Source organism: Trachemys scripta, chromosome 14 (assembly GCF_013100865.1).
Source record: "Trachemys scripta elegans isolate TJP31775 chromosome 14, CAS_Tse_1.0, whole genome shotgun sequence".
NCBI classification, from domain to species: domain Eukaryota; kingdom Metazoa; phylum Chordata; order Testudines; family Emydidae; genus Trachemys; species Trachemys scripta.
The window spans coordinates 9,656,614-9,678,398 of record NC_048311.1 but is presented as its reverse complement, the minus strand read 5'-3'; the positions used below and the strand labels follow the sequence as shown (position 1 = coordinate 9,678,398).

The 21,785-nt window shown below is 48.3% G+C and overlaps 1 protein-coding gene across 13 annotated transcripts in view; it reads left to right on the top strand.

The window, feature by feature from the left end:
* The window catches only part of MYOCD (myocardin), a 227,057-nt gene that overhangs the window by 177,908 nt on the left and 27,364 nt on the right, over positions 1-21,785 (top strand). For 10 of the 13 annotated variants that reach the window (XM_034789818.1, XM_034789817.1, XM_034789815.1 and 7 more), the window contains 3 exons: positions 360-415; positions 11,071-11,146; positions 12,348-12,509. In XM_034789818.1, coding sequence (XP_034645709.1) covers positions 360-415; positions 11,071-11,146; positions 12,348-12,509 — 294 coding nt within the window. The remainder of the gene's footprint in view (positions 1-359; positions 416-11,070; positions 11,147-12,347; positions 12,510-21,785) is intronic. The other 3 variants (XM_034789822.1, XM_034789824.1, XM_034789823.1) reach the window with 1 other exon arrangement.

The following is a 21,785-nucleotide window of genomic DNA, read 5'->3' as shown; positions in this document are numbered from 1 at the left end:
CCTCCCCACTATGTTCTGAGGTCTCCTGGTGCTGTAACCCACTGAGAGCTCTCCAGGGAAGAGCCTCCCCTGGAAGAGGAAGTGTCCCATTGAGCGCTGAGTTGCACAGCCTGCACCATCTCTCTGCCTTGGGCTTCTGCTCGCCCCTTGCTCTCCATCCCCTCTGCTCTCCTGCCACAGCCTGGTTGAGAAACTGGGATTTCCCATAGCTTTCCTAAGTTTTTAGTTAGCTCAATAAAGAGATCGGCTCATTTGTGTTGCTATTTTTATAGCACTTGTTAAAATTCTATTGCTGAGTATTCTGGTGCCTGCTTGCTCCTTCCCTTGTGCTGATTGTGCCTCTGTGTTTCTTATTGCAGCACTGAAAAGCCCATCTGCATTCCATGAACAAAGGAAAAACCTGGAGAGAGCCAAGGTAACTTCTTGCACACATGTGAATGAATGAATTTGTATATTATCCTCCATGTCTGGGCAGGCTGCTGGAGACTCAGACAGGGAGTTTGCATAAAACCAACATTATAATCGTTGGGCCTAATATCCTGCTTCCACAGACATTAACACAGCTTCATTTACAGGAAGTGTCTTCTTTCCTGTCTGCAATGTGGACCTCAGCTGCATATTGTCCATGTAAAATGAGTTCAGACTATATTAAATGTAGGAGAGATCCAGGGGGTGGAGAGAAACAAGATGTTGATGATAGAGATCTTCCAGGGTGGAAGAGAGAGATCCCTAAGGAAGATCACAGGCATCCCCAGGGTGGAACTTCAGACAAAACACCCAACAGTCTACCTTTCATTTGCAGATATTTGCATAAATTGAATCAGGCCTTGCCTGGACCGTTACTTCCATCAATGTATTTACACCAGTGCAGGGGTGGGCAAACTTTGTGGCCCGAGGGCCACATCTAAGTATGGAAATTGTATGGCGGGCCATGAATGCTCACAAAGTTGGGGGTTGGGGTGCGGGCTCTGGGGTGGGGCCAGAAATGAGGAGTTTAGGGTGTGGAAAGGGGCTCTGGACTGGGGCAGGGGGTTGAGGTGTGGGCGGGGGGTTGAGGGTTCCAGCTGGGGGTGCGGGCTCTGGGGTGGGGCTGGAGATGAGGGGTTGGGAGTGTAGGAGGGTGCTCTGGGCTGGGACTGAGGGGTTCGAGAGCAGGAGGGGGATCAAGGCTGGGGAAGGGGATTGGGGCACAGGAGGGGGTTAGAGGTGCAGGCTCGGGGCAGCGCTTACCTCAAGCAGCTCCTGGAAGCAGCGGCATATCCCCCCTCCGGCTCCTATGTGGAGGCGCAGCCAGGAGGCTCTGCGCACTGCCCCATCCGCAGGTGCCGCCCCTGCAGCTCCCATTGGCCAGGAACCCCAGCCAGTGGGAGCTGCATGGGCAGCGCTTGGAGCAGGATCAGCGTGTGGAGCTCCCTGGCTGCCCCTATGTGTAGGAGCTGGAGTGGGTATATCGCTGCTTCTGGGAGACTTGCAGAGCCAGGGCACACGTGGAGCGGGGCAAGCCCCAGACCCCGCTCCCCAGTGAGAGCTCAAGGGCCGGATTAAAACGTCTGAAGGGCCGGATGTGGCCCCCGGGCTGTAGTTTGCCCACCCCTGCAGGAGGCAGGCTGGGGGAACAGGGGACTGTGGGGGCGGGAGGCAGGCTGAGGGGGCAGGGGAATGTGGGGGCAGGAGGCAGGCTGAGGGATGTGTAGGAAAATGTGAAAAGCATAAGACACACCAAGCGGGTGGGAGAGATGTGGGAAGCAAGAGAATGAGGGGATTGTGGGGGATAGCAGGGGTATGAGGCACATTGATAGGGTTGGAAGGCAAGGGGGGACAGCCGTGGGTGCAAGGGATGTGGGGGGGCAGAGAGAGCATATGGGATGGGTAGAAGATTTAGGAGACAAGCAGGGAAATATGTCTGGCAAATAAATGTGGGGTCCAGCATACTATGGTGAAACTGTGGAGGGAGAATTCAAGTGAGGCAACCAGCTATCATGTCCAGCTAGGGAGGGGACAGAGCAGGATGGAGTGGCAGCTATGGAAGGGGTACTGGACAGGGTTGCCAGGCATCCGATTCTTGACTGGAATGCCCAGTCGAAAATGGACCCTGGCCTCTAAAAGTGCGGTTGGCAGCACAGCGGGGCTAAGGTATGCTCCCTGGCTCCACGCGGCTACCGGCAGCAGGTGGCATGTCCGGCCCTTAGGCGCACAGGCTGCCATGGCGTCTCTACGCACTGCCCCAGTGCCCTGCCCCAAGTGCTAACTCCACAGCTCACAGTGGCCGGAAATCGCAGCCAATGGGAGATGCGGGGGGGGGGGGGGGGGGGAGACGTCTATGGGTACAGGCAGTGCACAGAGCCCCCTGGCCCCTTTGTCTAGGAGCCGGACAATCCAACCACTTCTGGGAGCTGCCTGAGGTAAGCGCCACCCAGCCAGAGCCCGCACCCTGAACCCCGAACACCTGCCCCAGGTCCGAACCCCCTCCTGCACCATAACTCCCTCCCAGACCCCGCAACCCAACCCCCTACCCTAGCTCTGATCCCCCTCCCACACACCAACTCCCTCCCGGAGCCCACACCCTGCACCCCACCTCCTGCACTCCGAACCCTTTGTCCCCTGCCCAGAGCCCCCTTCTACACACCAAACCTAGGCCCCAACACAGAGCCCACACCCCCAGCCAGAGCCCTCACCCCCTCCTGCACCCCATCCCCCTGCCCCAGCCCAGTGAAAGTGAGGGAGACCAAGCAAGGGTGTGAGGGGGGATGGACTGAGCAGGGGCAGGGCCTCGGGGAAGGGGCGGGACAAGGGTGTTCGGTTTTTACAATTAGAAAGTTGGCAGCCCTAGTAGTGGACCCCCTTCAGAGCTGGCTGTAGCATGAATTTTGGCCCTGCAATGATCCCACACAAACTAGGAGCACCCAGCTTCACCCAGAGTGAGCTGGGGAGGATCTCCACCCCCATCCCAAAGAACTCTGTCTGCTCCATGAGCTGTGGGAGGAAGATGCCCATCAGAAGCAGCACCTCTCATGGAGCAGTTCACCGCAGGAATGGGGCAACGGGAAAGGACCTCAGGAGCCCCCCAAAACACCTGCAGGGTAAACCCAAAGAGTTGGCAGCCCTGAATCATAGTGATCCCCAGGGTACAGGAGAGCTCTGTGGGGTAGATCACAGAGATCCCAGTGGGGAGAAGAGCTCTCTGGGGTGGATCACAGAGATCCCCAATATGCAGGAGAGCTCTGTGGGATGGATCCCAGAGATCCCAGAGTGGAGGAGAGCTTAGTGGGGTGGATCATAGAGATCCCCAGGGTGGAGGAGAGCTCAGTTGGGTGGATCATAGAGATCCACAACGTGCAGGACAGCTCTGTGGGGTGAATAACAGAGATCCCCAAGATGCAGGAGAGCTCTGTGGGGTGGGCCACAGAGATCCCCAGGGTGGAGGAGAGTTCAGTGGGGTGGATCACAGAGATCTCCTGGAGGGAGGAGAGCTCGGTGTGGTTGATCACAGAAATCTGTAAAGCGCATAGATCCCCTGGGTGGAGTAGAGCTTTGTGGGGTGGATCACAGAGATCCACGGGGGGGAGCTCTGTGGAGTGGATCACAGAGATCTGTGGAGTAAAGCACAGAGATCTCCTGGGTGGAGTAGAGCTCTGTGGGGTGGATTACAATGATCCAGGGGGGGGGGGGCTGGGGGGGTGGATCACAGAGATCTGTGGAGTAAAGCACAGAGATCCCCTTGGTGGAGGAGAGCTCAGTGGAGTGGATCACAGAGATCTCCTGGGGAGAGGAGAGCTCTGTGGGATGGATCACAGAGATTCCAGGGTGGAGGAGAGCTCTGTGGAGTGGATCACAGAGATCTCCTGGGGAGAGGAGAGCTTGGTGGAGTGGATCACAGAGATCTGTGGAGTAAAGCACAGAAGTCCACGGGGGGACTCAGAGAACTCTGAGAGGTAGAGGAAGATGCATGGGGCAGATAAGGAAGACTCTTACACCTGAGGAAGGGGATCAGAATCCTGCATTCGTACAAGATCTGACAGTGATCTATGGGGCAGGTTCATGCCTTCCAGTAGATGAGCAGCCCTCCTGGCTTCTGATTCAGCCACTGAACTCACAGAATGGAGCCCTAAACAAGTGTCCAGGGAGGAATTTAAATGCCCTTTGTCGTCTGCAGTGAGTAGTCCCCAAGCAAGTCATACTTGTCATCACATAGCAAAACTCTGACCTTTGGCTTTGCAGCATGCCCCGGGGTCCGCTGGGATATTGCAAAGCCTCTCAGGGAGCTAAGTACCTCCCCGGAATGTGCTCTGCTCATGCTGGCACCAGCTATCTAGCCCAACTCAGGCACCTCTCAATACTGCTAATGGCAGAGATAAGATAAGTGGCCATTTCCAGAAATGTCTGAAAATGCCTGTGACTAGATAGCCTTTTGGGGAACCATGTCAGCTTTCCAAGCCCCCTACATTACACACTGGCCACCCCCAGCTAAACCTAGGGTATGTCCACATCTGGAGCAGGGGGTGAGTCGCAGCTCAAGAAGACATACTTGCACTAGCTCAGAACAAGGTAGTGTACTAAAAATAGAGTGCAGCAGTGGCGGCGTGAGCCATGGGAGGGGCTAGCCATGCCACCCGAGACCATGGGCATGAACTCTGGGTGGGTAGCCCCTCCCACCACGCATGTTGCCATGACTACACTATTTTTAGCATGCTAGCTCAATCAGAGCTAGTGTGTGTGTGTCTCCTCCACCTGACAATCACACCCCCAGCTCGAAGTGTAAACATACCCTAAGAGGGTCTCCAAGGTTCACATAGCTCTCCTGTTTGCCTGGGGCCCAGTTCAGAAAGCACACAATCCAAGACAACAGGTTAGAAAAATACATACAGCAAGGAATAAGATACCCTCCAATGCTGACAATAGACAACAAACCGCTGATATATCAAGTACATTGCATTGATTCCATTGCATCAATCCAAGATAAACTAATCCAAAACCATCCCAATTTTTTCATTTGGTCTTTGAGTATGTTTTTCTTCATCCTCATTTCTTTTCCCATATCATATTCATTAATAGTTGGTTCATGCTTCATACAGAGCAATAATAGTAGCATGGCTACATTAAGAGGAAAATACCTTGTTTTACATGGTTGGCTCTGGCTGATGTGTAACAGAATATAGTAATTCATTCAGTTACTCTATGAGAGATTTGTTTTCAGTTAGTTGTACAGGCACTTTAGGTGAAGGAGTTAACTTGAAACATTTGGGAGTGTTCTTGTGAACTAACATATTCTAGGTACTTGCCATTTGTCTCCTAGAATCATAAATGACTAATGTAAGAAACAAAACACCCCTATGAAAAATGTGCATGTTTAGGAAATTTCAAGCAATTTAAAGTATCCTTGAAGTGTCGTATATTTTATTGTTCAAGTATACATTAATGTCTCTCTGTCTCGCCCTTCAAAGACTTTCATTGGCTGCTTGCCTGGGGGAAGAGGGAAGGATTATGAGTGGGATGCCCAAAAATGTCTTTGTTCTCAAAGCATGCTAAAGAGCACAATGCAGGACAAAAATATACTTCTGTTTATAGGGGTGCCCTTTGTTTAGGGCAGTAACCAGTGAATTTCAGAAGGATTGTTGGGTGCTTTCAGATAAGCAGCCAATGACATTTTGGTTGCTTACCTGAATCTTCTCCAATTTCCATTCTCTACAAACTTGGTCTAGAAATCTAATAATAATGGGTTCTTTTGTGTGTCCCAATATTTTCTGCTTCCACTGATTCTAGAAACATCACGATAACAGCATCTCCTGCCTTTGTGTCCCGGGTCACTTCTTACTTAGAACCAGGAAGGCCTGAGGGGAGCCAGAACTACAATAAATGTTAAAGTTAATGCACAGTGGACTAGATGGTCCAAGGGGTTGTTGACAAACCTCTAGGTTAGTGATTCAAGTCTCGCTTGAGTCAGGAATCTATCTGATGGCTGTTTGGTAGCCTATAATATGAAATTAATTAAATTAAATTAATCCACCACCTCCAGATACGTTATTCCAAAGGTCTTTCAGAGCACAAGATCTCACAGAACTATACACTCAGTGTATAGTGACACAGTGACACCACTTAAACAAATCAAGGCACCAGAGAAACATGGATTCATAGGAATGCTGTACAGGATCGGATCTGCCACCCATCTAGTCTGATATGTTTTCTTTCACAGTGGCCAGTATTAGATGCTTCAGAGGAAGGACAATTCTGGAATAAATTACACAGGGGACGTTTCTTCCTAACGTCAAACAGTTTGTGCTCTGAAGCATGAAGGCATAACAGGAGGTTAACACAAATCACAGAGTGGGGAATGGGGGAGACAGAATAGCAAAACTAATAGGATGTTCCAAATTCTTAGCCAGTCAGGAGCAGTAAACTCAATCGGCACCTATCTAGCTGTGATCAGCTTGCAGTTTACTGCATGCATTATGGAAGAGGTAAGTTTTGAGGAGGGATTTGGTGATGGCTTTATAAAATTTGACTAAGGGATTCCTCCATGTATCACAGGTAGCATGGGAGAAATCATGGGGAGGTAATATGATTAGTCAGGTCTTTGAAGTACTATGTTATTATGTGGGTACCACAGTTACACTTCTCCAATGTAATGTAACTGGGTGTTCTCATTACTCATATAATGCCTCATCCATTTTGGAATCCTCTTTTGGAAGCTCTTGCAGTCAGCAATATCTGCACCTGTATTGCTCCTTTGTGGCCCACCACAGGCACCTACTTTTAGGCTCCCAGCTCCACAGCTGTCACTTCTCCCGGGCAGAGACCCACATCTCTCTCCCTCCTAACTGGGGGGTTCCAACTGCACAGTTCCCTGCCTTCATCATGAGTTCCCCAGCAAGTCAGGTGGCCTAGGCAGGCCAGCTTTGCTTTCCTTTCTCAGAGGCTATAAACAGCATAATTGCCCCGGTTAAAAGTCACCATACAGCCCTTTCTAAACACACATTTCTTCCTAAGGTGAAAGCAGTATAGAGAAAACAGATTACAAACAATACAAAAAACCTACACACATGCTAGGAAGTTTATCAGAGATCACTCCCACTCCAACAAGGACTCTGGTAGGAGTCAGTAGTTCAAACACCAACAAGCGTTTTCTGTGGTTATTAGTTCAAAACAGCTGTTAGCCCAGAACAAGCACACCTATGAATCTGTGCATCTTTCCATTACATAGCTTTGGCCTTTGAGCCTTAAATTCCAGGAACAGGAAATCAGCAGATAATGATTCTTTCCACAGGGCATAACTTCAAAAGGCTGGATTTTTGCATAACTGGGGGGGGGGTGGTACATTTGCATTCATCTCCCCCTAGAGATTTCCTGGGAAATACAGTTGACTTTGCTTGTCCTGAAAGTTCATTCTTGTCTGGCACATTGTTTCAGATAGTCCTTTGAAGCTCATAACACTTCCCAGGGTTTACAGTGGCCATGTCTCCCCTCTAGAGGCGTTACATACAATTCCACAATAATACATAAACTTTGAATTTTTAATACAATGAACTCCAAGATACTTAAACTTAATTCAATAAGATTTTTCAAGGATATTGCAAGAATTTGCCATATCTGTCATAATATCTTGTTGCAGAGCGTTCCACAGGTTAGCGATGCATTATGTAGAAAAACATTTCCTTTTATTAGTTTTGAATTTACTGGCCTCCCCTTGTTCTTGAGTTATGAGACATCATTCACTCTCTATACCACTCACTAGCTCATATGACCTCTTTTTATCTCCCCTCTAAACTAAACTGTCCTGTTCTTTTCACTCTCACCTGATAAGAAAGTCTTTCCATACCTCTCATCATTCTCATTGCCTGTCTCTGAACATCTCTCTTTCTGCTAGATATGTTGTTAGATGTAGTGACCAGAATTTAATACGTGATTCCAGGAGAGGACCTACCATGTATTTATAGAACTGCATAATTCTGTTCAGTGTTTTCTCCATCCCATTTCTTATGCTTTTTAATGTTATGATTGGGTTTTTTGACCGTCTCTGCACACTGAGAAAATATCATTAAGCTGCCCACAGTGACACCGAGATGTTTTCTCTGAGTGGTCACAATTAATTTAGAACAGGGGTAGGCAACCTCTGGTATGCGTGCCAAAGGCGGCACGTGAGCTGATTTTCAGTGGCACTCACACTGCCCGGGTCCTGGCCACTGGTCCAGGGGGCTCTGCATTTTGATTTAATTTTAAATTAAGCTTATTAAACATTTTAAAAACCTTATTTAATTTACATACAACAATAGTTTAGTTACATATTATAGACTTATAGAAAGAGACCTTCTAAAAATGTTAAAATGTATTACTGGCACGCAAAACCTTAAATTAGAGTGAATAAATGAAGACTCAACAGAGGGTCCTGTGGCACCTTTGAGACTAACAGAAGTACTGGGAGCATAAGCTTTCGTGGGTAAGAACCTCACTTCTTCAGATGCAAGAAGAAGAAGTGCATCTGAAGAAGTGAGGTTCTTACCCACGAAAGCTTATGCTCCCAGTACTTCTGTTAGTCTCAAAGGTGCCACAGGACCCTCTGTTGCTTTTTACAGATTCAGACTAACACGGCTACCCCTCTGATAAATGAAGACTCGGCACACCAATTCTGAAAGGTTGCCGACCCCTGATTTAGAACCTAGTAGGGTGTAGGATCGGCGTAAATTCTTCTTTCCAATGTGCATTACACTGTCTTTGTCAACACTGAATTTCATCTGCATTCTTGCTACCCAGTCACCCAGCATGGTTAAGTCCTTCTGAAGTTCCTCACAGCCTACTCTAATCTTAACTGACCTAAATAACATTGTGCCATCTGAAGCTTTTTCCACCTCACTGCTCCCCCCCTGCCCTTTTTCAGAGTACTAATCAGTACCTGAAATAACACCATCCTAGCACAGAACTTTGTGGCATCTCGCTGTTTACCTTTTGCTATATTGCAAATTGACTCTTTCTTCCTCTGGACTGATTTCTGCCTTTTAGACTGTTTCTAATCTTCCCTCAATGGTGGTGAATTTAATTATATTATAGTCACTATCACTCGGCAACTCAACCATGGCTTCTTCTGGAACTTACCTCTATGTTACTTAGGACTCAGTTTAGCATAGTCTCTCCTCTTGTGTTCTCTCACTAAGTTGCTTCTCTACCCGTGGACCTGAAAGGCCAGATTTTCAAAAATATTTAGATGTCCAAAGATGCCGATAAGCTCCTAGTAGGAATTTCAAAAGAGAGTAGGTGTCTAACTGTCCTTGACTTCAAAGGGAGCTAGGCATCTAACTTGCTTAGCTGCTTTTGACAATCCCACCTGGCACCTATCTGCATCTTTAGGCACCTAAATACCTTTGAAAATCTGGCCTGAAGTGACATTTGATCAGTTTTTATGCAGGTACTAAGAGATATCCATTATAACTCCTTTTGTAGGTGTAGTTTTTACTTTTGTCTTCCTCAGCACTGTTCATTCAATAGCATTTTCTTTAACTGGAGACTGGGAGTATCATTTCACTCATATATTTGTATTCCTATCATTTGGGACTTGGATCTCTACAGATTCAACTGTGTAGTCCTCTCTATTTAGAACTGGTATCTCACTAGGTTCCATGGAATCTTTCAGATAGTGGGACTCCCCCATCTCTCTGACCTAATCATTCCTTCCTGTATAGTTTATAACCAGGTATTACAGTATCCCATTGATTATTGTCTTTCCACCCTGTTAAACAGAAATGCCACTTACATCACAATCCTCTTGCAATGCTGGACATTTTAGCTCGCCTGCTTTTGCTTCTAAGTTTCTTTCATTGATATCCAGATATTTGTAGTTGGTAAACTCTGTTGAGTAGTGGAATGGCCATTAACTGATTGTCAGATAGAATTCTATTGGCTACATCTGAAGGTCAATTGAATGACAATGACAAGCTGAAGGGGTAACTTGAGTATAATTTATATTTCCTACTGTAATAATACAATTAAGCATATGTGTGAGTAGATGTGTATTTGCTAATATGCCTGTGCATTTGCTGTAACCTTTCCATTTGCCTTTATATTGATAGCTCATTTGGCAGACATTTCTTCTCTAGTTAGAAAGGATCTGGAATTTTCTGGGCATTCCAATAATAATACTAATTTGTCACTTGAGCCAAGATGTTGTATACTAAGTGCTGTCCTCAGGGAAGGTCTCGCTGTATATCAGTATCTATCTATATATCTATTTCTAAGTGTTGTTGTAGCCATGTTGATCCCAAGATATGAGAGAGAGACAAGGTAGGTGAAGTAGGAGTTGCTCCAATAAAAGATGTTGCCTCACCTACCTCGTCTATCTCTTTCTAAGGCATTTATCACCTTTGTATCTAAGATGAGAGCATGACTTTGCCAGCCAGGGCCATTCACAAAGTGGAATTCACCAGTTACATGCAGAGCAATAGGACCTAGCAGCTTACATCAGGAAGTGCAGAGTACCCTGGAAACTGTGGCAGAGTGTCATTATCAGCACTGGAATAGCCAATAGACCTCTCTCTTACAAACAGTGTCAGAGAATCGGTACAGAGGGTCAGGCTCCTAGTTTTACATCTCATCCAAAAGCTGGCATTTCCAGCAGCATAGCATCCTCTCCCACCATGCTGGGGTGTTGATTCAGTACCAACCCCAAAGGAAACATGCTGTGCTGTCTTGTGGGGGCAGTTCCAGGCACACACTGGTGAATAGTCCTTACACTCGGTGAACAGGGCTTCAGCAGACTTCACAGCTTGGGCACCAGCAGTGCTGGGGGTCTTGAAGTACAGTTCTCTGGAGGCTTAAAAGGACATACCTTACAAGGGCCATCTGCTGAATTATCAACATTGATTCTAAGAGCATCATTTTGTCTCATTGGGCATCTCTTGTCCGAGTGTTGGCTAGTACTTGGATGAATAAGGTACCACTTAACAGCTCACTCAGTGGAGAAAAGCAGTTATTCCCTCTTCCTACGAAAACACGAACAATTCCAATAGCTGAGCAGAAAGAGCCAGCACTGTGTAATTTACTAGCTGGAGCTGGTGATCTAACATTCTCTGTATTTCTGTTCTGCAGACTGAGGATTACCTAAAGCACAAGATCAGAAGCAGGCCTGAGCAATCAGACCTGGTCAATATGCACATTTTACAAGGTAAGGCTGGATGAGCTGTTCCTCACATATTTGTAGATTTTTCCAACCCTTCATCTCTCTTGTGGCCACAAATCCTCTGTTGCTTTCCTGTTTCTCTGCAAGATGCACTTTTAGGGTTACTTTGCCCCAGATCTTGATGGCAATCAGACTATGTAAGGGGCTTGTAGCCCATCCCGCTCTGGGAGAGGACTCGAAGAGTCGTTGTTTCATAGAGTTTAAGGCCAGAAGGGACCATTATATCATCTACTCTGACCTCCTGCATAACACAGGCCATTACATTTTACCCTGTTACTCCTGTATTAAGCCAACAACTTGTGTTAGACTAAAGCAAAATTTGTGCCTTCCAGAAAGGCATCCAGTCTGGATTTGAAGACAGCAAGCGATGGAGAATCCACCACTTCCATTTGGGATTTTGTTCCTATGGTTAATCACGCTCCCTGTTAACAATTTGTGCCTTGTTTCCAGTTTGAGTTTGTCTGGCTAAAACTTCAGCCGTTTCTGGCTGTTTCACTTTTCTCTGCTAGAATAAGAGCCCTTTAGTGTCCAGCATTTTCATAGTACCCACAAAGGTACTTCTCCACTGTAATCAAGTTACTTTCAATCTTATATCTGAACAGACTGAGCTCTGTACATCTCTCCCTGTACAGCATGATTCTCTCCAGCCTTTGAATCATTTTTATGGTTCTTTCTACACACTCTCTAATATTTCAGGATCCAAAGAGCTAGAGTCTGTTCCCTTTAGCTGGCAGAGCCAGTCCAGCTCGGTAAGAGGAGCTGGAGTCTATTCTGCTCCTGCATCACCCACACAATTTTTAACTAAGTTTCATTGAAGACTGTTTATTGATCAGACAGAACCCAGCATAACTCTAGGGTCCCAGGCTGAGTTTGCACAGCTGGAATCTAGGGGAGGGGAAATCTTTTACTTGATAACTGAGAATTCTGACCTGGGAACCATTGAGAACCATGTGGAGATCCACAATCCATCCCACACACAGTCCTATGTCTAGGGATTAGTCTAACAGCCAGCGTTCCAGGCTCAGAATACTGGAACTGATCTCTCTCCATTTACTGCTCTAACCTGAAACGTGCTTTGTTTTGACTGTGATCCCGGAAGGGGAATCTCGTTATCACTGAGCATTTTGTATCTAGAGCACAGGTTCAGCAGGACCTGGAACTAATGCTTTCAATTTTGGCCTTTTAGACTCAGCTGCAGAGGGGTCCATTCAAGCTACTCAGATGAAGCTGAAAAGAGCCCGACTTGCAGATGATCTCAATGAAAAAATTGCTCTCAGACCAGGTCCTTTGGAGCTGGTGGAGAAGAATATTATTCCTGTTGACTCAGCTGTGAAAGAGGCAATAAAAGGTAGGTCACAAGAGAAGCACGTCTTGTATCGCACTTGTGTGTACAGCACAGATTGATAAGGACATTGATACATATAGTGCAGTACTTAGATATGAGTCCGGCAGGAAATTACCAATATAAAGTTAAGAGCCATAACAGAACCTAAGTTAGCCCATATTGTTTTCACTGAAAGCAGCCTCAACCAGCAGCGCATATATTCTCCTCACCAGGTCTAAGAGGAGAAAGGAAGCTGTCAACTCCTCCCAGAAATGTCTCCCATTAAGTTGCCTTGGTAAGAGGCTAACATTTTCAGTCACCCCCCTGTGCAGTCAGCCTCCCCTCTACATATGTTAGGCATCACAACCCAAATCCTACCCTCTGGCTAAGGTCCAAGAAGAAAGCACAGCTTCCATCAGCCTGAGCTGGAAAGCCTCAGCATGCCCAGTCTCTTTCTACCATCCCTTCACCTCACTTGCTCGAAGCAGAGTCCAGTTCCCTTCTTTGCGCAGCCAGGGGACAGCTGGGGTAAGGAATCAGTCAGGGCTTGGGAGGCACCCCCACTGCCTTAGTGCCCAGCTACTTGGTTGGCATTTGCTTGGTTGGCTGGTTGGTTTTATGCCTCTGCCTGAAGTGCCAGGCAGTGGTCAGGAGGGTTGGGAGAATGAGCATGCCTGGTGATGGGGATGAGGGTACCATAGAATCATAGAATCATAGAATATCAGAGTTGGAAGGGACCTCAAGAGGTCATCTAGTCCAACCCCCTGCTCAAAGCAGGACCAATTCCCAGCTAAATCATCCCAGCCAGGGCTTTGTCAAGCCGGGCCTTAAAAACCTCCAAGGAAGGAGACTCCACCACCTCCCTAGGTAACGCATTCCAGTGTTTCACCACCCTCCTAGTGAAATAGATTTTCCTGATATCCAACCTGGACCTCCCCCACTGCAACTTGAGACCATTGCTCCTTGTTCTGTCATCTGCCACCACTGAGAACAGCCGAGCTCCATCCTCTTTGGAACCCCCCTTCAGGTAGTTGAAGGCTGCTATCAAATCCCCCCTCATTCTTCTCTTCTGGAGACTAAACAATCCCAGTTCCCTCAGCCTCTCCTCATAAGTCATGTGCTCCAGACCCCTAATCATTTTTGTTGCCCTCCGCTGGACTCTTTCCAATTTTTCCACATCCTTCTTGTAGTGTGGGGCCCAAAACTGGACACAGTATTCCAGATGAGGCCTCACCAATGTCGAATAAAGGGGAACGATCACGTCCCTTGATCTGCTGGCAATGCCCCTACTTATACAGCCCAAAATGCCGTTAGCCTTCTTGGCAACAAGAGCACACTGTTGACTCAGTGTGTGGGCCTGGTACCCCCTGCCTCTCCCTGGTGTGTCATTCCACTTAGCCCAGGTCTACACTAGTGCGGGGGGTTGACCTAAGATACGCAACTTCAGCTACGCAAATAGCGTAGCTGAAGTCGGTGTATCTTAGGTCGACTTACCTGTCCGTGAGGATGGCGGCGAGTCGACCGCTGCCACTCCCCCGTCGACTCCGCTTCCGCCTCTCGCGAGCTGGGGTTCCGTAGTTGACGGGGAGCATGATTGGGGATCAATTTTATTGCGTCTACACTAGATGCGATAAATCGACCCCCTATAGATCGATCACTACCCGCCAATCCGGCAGGTAGTGAAGACCTGCCCTTAGATTTGTACTAAGTGGGTGTAAAACAGTCCCCAATCAGAAAGGTGGTGCTTTGCACTACTCTGCACTGGTGTAAATGGCCTCAAGGCCCCAGGAAGGGACGAGTCAGGCCCTGTGTGTCTGCACTGCATTTCAGCAGTGCCCCAGGAGACAGCAGCCAGGCTGGGACTGTTCTCTGATGCAGAGGCCACAGGACTCACGTTAGTGAACACAAAAGGCTTCCTCCCTTCAGGATGCTGGAGACACTCCCCCCTGCAGCTCCTGGCTCACCGGAGACACAGAGCTTGTTACCCTGGGGTCTTGGTAAGGGCTGGCCCAGGCTGTGCAGTTAGGGCCTGGACTGCTCGCTCCAGCACGCTAAGCTGCCATGCTGACTCACCAAGGGGATAAAGCCCACTCCGAGGCCCAGCCCTTTCTGACTGAAATGTACAGGGCCACTTTCCACAGCCCGGGGAGCCTGGCACTGGCCAGTGGCAATGGTGGGAGAACTGTGGGCTAGGAAATGCAGGTTGCATTGCTCAAGCAGCTGCAGGGTCAGGACTGCTACTACCCTGTCAACCTACAGATAGCACCTGCGGGAGGGATGGAGCTCAGCCCAGCCATGCTCTCTGTTAGTATTTCTGCATGGGGCTGGTACTGTTCCAGACACCCAAATGAAAAGGCACTTTCAATCCTGCCAGAATCACTCCCAATGCAGGAAGTATCTGAAAGAGAGAAACGAGAGACCCAGCAGTGACAGGCCAAGAAGGCTCATCTGTATGCAAGACAGGCCCATTCGTGGAGGGTCTGATCCAGCGCTACTAGTCAATAGCAGTCTTGCCATTGACTTGAAAGTGGCCCTGAGAGCTGGTCCCATGCAGCCCAAATTCCTTGTTCAATAACACTCAGTCCCTAATTGTCATGGATTATTTCCACTGGCATGCCAGTTACGTGTGCAGCCCAGTGAGAGCGTTCAGTGCTCCAGTTAGTGCTCAGGGTGAGCTGGGGCCAGTGGCAGGGGCTCTGCTCATCAGGAACTTAGATCCTTTGGCAATATTGACTTTAGAATGACACAGGAAGTGGTGTGAGAAGCAGGAAGCCCTTTGACTCTTGGTTCGGCTAAGAACCCAGCATGTAGAACCTGAGCTATTCCAGCCCATGGTGAGGCAGAGCACTGTCGAGCAGAGTGAAGCCTGCAGATTTCCCATGCTGTCATGTGCAGCCGTTTCCTTTCTTGGCCCCTATTATCGTCACTGTTCTGGTCTTGACATATTTGGCACCTTTAAGGTCCAGTGTTGCACGGGTCACATCACTATAGTTCAGGGTCCAGTGTCACGCCCTGATTTCTCACGCTTGTAACTTTTCAATACACTTGCCTGAAATGTTCCAGGCCAGGTGCCTGCCTGAAGGGTTTTTCTTTATTTTAAGGGGAGTTTAAGCAAAATCTCATCAGCCATTTTTAAATGATGGAAGAGTGGAAAAAATACATTTCCTACTTTATAAAAACTCCAGAGCCTTGTCTTTGAATGCCGCTGTGTCAGAAAGAGCTGAGGTTTGGAGGCTGGGAGGTTGCTGGGGAAAGAGTGCTCGAGGAGGGTTAGGGCCTTTTCCCAACTGGAAAACCACCTATGGTAACAAGGAGTCCGGTGGCACCTTAAAGACTAACTGATTTATTTGGGCATAAGCTTTCGTGGGTAAAAACCTCACTTCTTCAGATGCATAGAGTGAAAGTTACAGATGCAGGCATTATATACTGACACATGGAGAGAAGGGAGTTACTTCGCAAGTGGAGAACCAGTGTTGACACAAAAGGCATTCTGGTCATGGCCTGTGCACTGGGATGTGCACACTAACCCACCTGGGGAGCACGGACTCCAGGGAACCCCCCGGCAGCATGAGGGAGGGTGGTTTGGAAACCTGGGTCAGAGGCTGTGTTCAGACTTTGCTCAGTTCTTGGCTCCTCCCTCGCTCACCAAGCAACACGAGAGCGTACAATGATCTAAGGCCTTAAAAGTGACTGACAATGGACAAGAATGTGGCTTTGTGCCCTGTGCCCTTCTGTGATGCACCAAGAGGGCCTGCAAGGTTTTTCTTCCCCAGCATTTTCTGCTTGTGGAATATCTGGGATTTCCAGGGTTTTTCTAACACAGATGAGCCAACGAGGGCCTGACTCTCTTCTCACTGACCCCAGCGTACATCAGGAGTAAGTGGAGTTAGCTGAGCGTAAAGCTGATGTGAGGTCAGAATCAGACACCTGGCGTGGGACCTTTCTGAGCTCACAATAAACTGGGCAGGGGTGTCTGAAACTTGAACAACAAGAGCCTTTCTCCTAATTGCTTGTTTGGGGCTTGAATTAAACAGGGCTTAACAACCAAAAGTTTTAAACGGTCTGACTAAATATGTCTTCTCCTGTTCAAAAGCTTAGCAGTCAGGCCCTGCAATTATATCATCAGGGTAAAAATATGAAAAAGTACAATGGGGTGTCCTTAACATCAGTTTCATCTAGTCTGGGCCCACCAGCACCAAAACATTTGAATCGTAATCCTATGATTATTGCATGACATCACTACGGGGCAGAGCTGGGTTGTTTGGGTGCCTTATCTGTGCTTTGCCTCATCTCAGCATCTTTGAATTTCTATTAAGAATTACCCGGATAATGTATTTCCTGGGTTTATAACACTTTGTTTTAGAATAATTACAACATACTGGTAATGGAGTTTTGCCCTAAATTAGTCATATGTGCTCTCAGTCTTAGCTCCAACTGATCACAGTTTGTGTCTTGAAACTAATACCTTATTATTTGAGAAATCATCCATGGCCACATAATTCAAGAGTGTGGGCTCTAGCCAGCCTCAGCTCCTGCCAGCAGAAATGCAGGCTGAGGGCCTGCCTGATGCAGCAGGCCCAGAGGGGTGGAAGGTACCCACAATCCCTACTTTAAGAAGGCTTGGAGCTAGCTGGTGCAGCTCGGACAGTGGGATGGCAGTGCCCTGGGAGAGATGTGGCCAAGGTGCCCAGGAATCCACTGATTTAACCTCTCTCCTAGGCAGCTTCCCCCTGTTGGGCAGAGGAGCCCCCAGCACGAGTTTAAGGTGTCCTCCCCAGCAGAACAACCAGGAGACAGTTTGCCTGTCCTGGATGTGAATCCCACCTGGCTACAGCAACCAGTGGGTAAATCTACCCTTTGTTGGCTGTTCAGCCGCAAGGGGGCAGAGTCAAGGGCACATCTTTAAACAAACTTTCTGGGGTTCTTGAATGCTGAGCGCTGAACTGTGCAGCATGACACGATGTCAGTGCTTGCCTTTAGATTTATATAGCAAAATGCCTAAGTCAAAGGAGCAGCACAATGTATTTGCCAGGTCCATGATTCCCCTGGGGCCTGCAGCCCAGGCTCGGACACGGAGCAGAGAGGAGCACTGCTATTCTGAAACTTTGAGTCTTTTGTTTTTGCAATACCAGAAAAATGACGGGGTTTAAAATTGTCTTACTGTAACCTTGGAATTTTAAATGTTTATACAGTGGAAAGTATAGTTGACATATTCATCTAATCACCTCCAATAGGGCGAAAGAAAAGTGCTGAAGCCAGTCTAGATCCCTAATGTCCCAGCAACAGGAGGTTGCCTGTGCTCCACATAGCTGAGGGGTGATCTAATAGCCTTTTTTACCAGGTCTTTGTCATCACTTTGTCCAATGCACTCAGGAGGACAATACCCAGTGCACTAGAAACAGCCCCAAGCAAACACCATCCTGCCTGAGATTACAGCAGAGGCATGGGATCATGAAACAACATGGATAACCGCAGATTGCTGTGAGAGCAAGAGAGATAAGCCGAGCATTCCCCTCTCCCTGCTCCATGCAGACCCTTGGTATCAAGAAGTGAAGTAAGAGGCAGCACATTCCAGTCATGCTCTGGAGTGCCATATTGTCCCTGACTGAGGTCCCCTCGGCTCACTTGTTTGGTGTGTATCTCCTCTTGGAGGGGATTTAAATGCCTCCTAACTGCCAGCCCAGCTGTACTATTAGGAAACATTATTTCACTAGGAGGGTGGTGAAGCACTGGAATGGGTTACCTAGGGAGGTGGTAGAATCTCCATCCTTAGAGGTTTTTAAGGCCGTGACAAAGCCCTGGCTGGGGTGATTTAGTTGGGGTTGGTCCTGCTTTGAGCAGGGGGGTGAACTAGATGACCTTCTGGGGTCTCTTCCAACCCTAATCTTCTATGATTCTTTGATACTCTCTGGCTAAGGATGGTAATGTGTTGGAATTGGATTCCTTCAAAGCTCCAGACAGCAGGGGAAAAAAATTAATGGAGATATCCTATGTCCTAGAATTGGAAGGGACCTTGAGTTGAGTACAGCCCCCTACCTTCATTTACAGACCAAGTACTGATTTTGCCCCAGATCCCTAAGTGGCCCCCTCAAGGATTGAGCTCACAACCCTGGGTTTAGTAGGCCAATGCTCAAACCACTGAGTTATCCCTCCCCCAGGAAGACTGAAGGTGGATAATTTGCCATCGCCATGCTATTTCACCCAGTTCTCAGGACAGCGCCGAGACAGCAATTGTCACCGCCTGAACACCCTGCCCATTGAGTCAGCTCTCAGCATCACAGAAAGCCCACAGTCCTTGTAGCTCCTGAGGCAATATTTTGGCATATTTTGGTGCAACACTGCTCCATACCATTGCCTGTGCACCCTTCCTAGACCTCCCATGGTACCTTAAGAATAAAAGGTGCCATTGGCTTCCACAGGTTCCCACCAGAAAAACTCCCTTTCCTGGCCTTCCCAGAACCAGCAGCTGGTTTCATCAGGCCTAGAACAACCATTCTGTGCTACATGACACCTGATTTTGGTTTCTGGGTGTTACTGGCTCCTGCAGCTTCCCAGGCACATCAGTTCTTAAGGCTTATGGTGACAGAAATCCTTGCCCTGACAGGGAGGGTGCAGAAAGGCTGCCAGCCAGGCGCAATGGAGTATGTTAGATCCTGGCAGAGGCTAGGCAGGCAGCACTTGCACTTCTGGAGGGAGCGCAGACTGTCTGCAGCCTAGAAATCACAGCCTTGGGAGGGGAACACAGCCCATTGCTGGATGGGGACAGCAGCTGCTGCAGCAGGCAGATCCAGGGCAGTGCCCTGCAGGCAAGAGGATGGCATGGAGGGAGGAGGTCACTGAGACAAGGTTACCTCATTATCTCTCTCCTAGGCTGCCCTGGGGCTGAGGTTGAGGGGTTTGTTCCAATAGTTGGAGCCCTTGTGCTGAGGGTATTTGCACCCTGGAGTCCCTGGCAGCCCTACCAAACCACTTGTGTGTTACTCCCGCTATATAAGTGTTAGTGGGACTGGAGCCCTTCAAGCCCAGTGCTAGGAGCACTGCGGCTCATGTCTAGGAGAGCAGCCCCCAGGCCACTAGAGTGCATAGCCCAGCACTTAGCCAAGCTCTGCATTGGGGGACCTGTAACTATGGTAACTAGCAATGCTCCTGTGGTATCTCCTCCCACCAAGTGCCTTGGGCAGATGACCACAGACTCCAGGAGCTCCCCTAGTGCCTAGCTGGCGACAGCAGGACCAGTGACTTAGCAAGCTATCCCACACACAATGGGGTCTCTCATCTGCTTTCTCCCTCCGGAGAACACACCCTGTGCAAAGAGAATGGGCGATAATGCCTATCTGGTCAGACTGAAGGGAGAGGTCAGAACACGACAAAGCGTGTCGGTAAGAAGCTGCACACTGCTGGGCTTGGAGCACGGACAGGTGGACTACTCTTCCCCAGCCCTTCCTCCTTCCCCGAGCTATCTGAGTGCAAAGCTGCATGATAAGACTGGGCAGTGTATTTCTGCAGCAGCAGTAATCCTTCTGTTACCCACCCTCCTGCCTAAGCCTTCCCGGGGGTCTTGCAAAATAGCCTTGCTTTTTCAGCACTTTGCTTATCAGCACAACCCTGGGGTCAAGAGCTCTTGTCCATCTGAGTGTAGAACACTGCCCTGGGAATCCTCCGGAGGAGTGTCTGGACCAGGCTTTGCTGGGATTCCAGAAGTGCAGTTAGTCATTCGGAGCATTTCTTCCAACTCTTTGTACTTTGTGCAGAGAAGCCAGGGGAGGATTGGGGCCTGGAGATTTGAGACCTTTGTTTGATTCAGTCCTTGGCTTCTCTGTGGAGGCTCCAGACAGGTTCAGTGCATCCATCGGTTTTGTGATTTAGACATTCGTCCAGTGGGAGGAGCCCCCCAACTCATTTCATACAGGCTGCTAGGCGCTAGCCCCTCTGGTGGGAACAGTTTCACATACCGCTGGATTCACACCAACCTCCTGGGTGGAAAATACTCCTCCCTCCTTCTCCTCTTCCGTTACTTCCAACCGATGCATCCCCAGCTTATAACTAAAATTCTTGTTAGTTATCCCTAAATGCATAACTTTACACTTCTCACTATTAAATTTCATCTTATTACTATTATCTTATTACTTATTACTATTACTCCAGTTTACAAGGTCATCTAAATCTCCCTGCAGGATATCCCGATCCTTCTCCGAATTAGCAATACCTCCCAACTTTGTGTCATCCGCAAACTTTATCAGCCCACTCCTACATTTGGTTCCGAGGTCAGTAATGAATAGATTAAATAAAATCGGACCCAAAACCGAACCTTGAGGAACTCCACTGGTAGCCTCCCTCCAGCCTGACAGTTCACCTTTTAGTACGACCCGCTGCAGTCTCCCCTTTAACCAGTTCCTCATCCACCTCTGGATTTTCATATTGATCCCCATCTTTTCCAATTTAACCAATAATTCCTCATGCGGTACCGTATCAAACGCTTTACTGAAATCGAGGTATATTAGATCCACCGCATTTCCTTTATCTAAGAAATCTGTTACTTTCTCAAAGAAGGAGATCAGGTTGGTTTGGCACCTTTCATAAAACCGTGTTGTAATTTGTCCCAACTGGCATTGACCTCAAGGTCCTTAACTACTTTCTCCTTCAAAATTTTTTCCAAGACCTTGCTCATAACCCCACAGCCTGATTTGCAGAGGTGCTGAATACCTGCAACTCCCATGGATTACACTGGGTGCAGTAGGGGGCCTATTACACTATTTCCCAGGCTCCAATTGCCTAGCCAAGCTCCTAGGATCCCCCACTTTCCCTAAAGACCCTCAGTCAACATCATCCCATTCACTAGAGGGGAGCAGAATCACTGTGCTGCATTTGCCCACGAGAGTGTTGCTCACTAGTGTGCTGCCTCCACAACATGCCCAGTCAGGCCAATGAGAGAGCAGAAGCCTGGATTGCCATATTTTTGCACATCCATGTTGGGAGGAAAAATTTTAGGGCTTAATGATTGAAATGCCCCCAAGTTTCCAGGGCCTGATCCTCACAGCCTGCTTTGGAGCAGATGGATACAAATGGGAAACAGACAGACACATCTGAAATAAAATCAGTTCAAAGGATGATAACCAGAATAAGACAAAATCCCTCTGCAGCGTAGAGATTTCAATGGGGGCAGGTTTTTCAAAATCTTTCCCTACTGCGCTCTGTGATGCTCTTCCCTGTCCCTCTACATGAGCCTGCAGGGCACTGTCCTCTGGAGCTCCTGCAGTCTGAGCAGCTTGCCTGACCTCTCCCCTCATGGACTCTCCATCT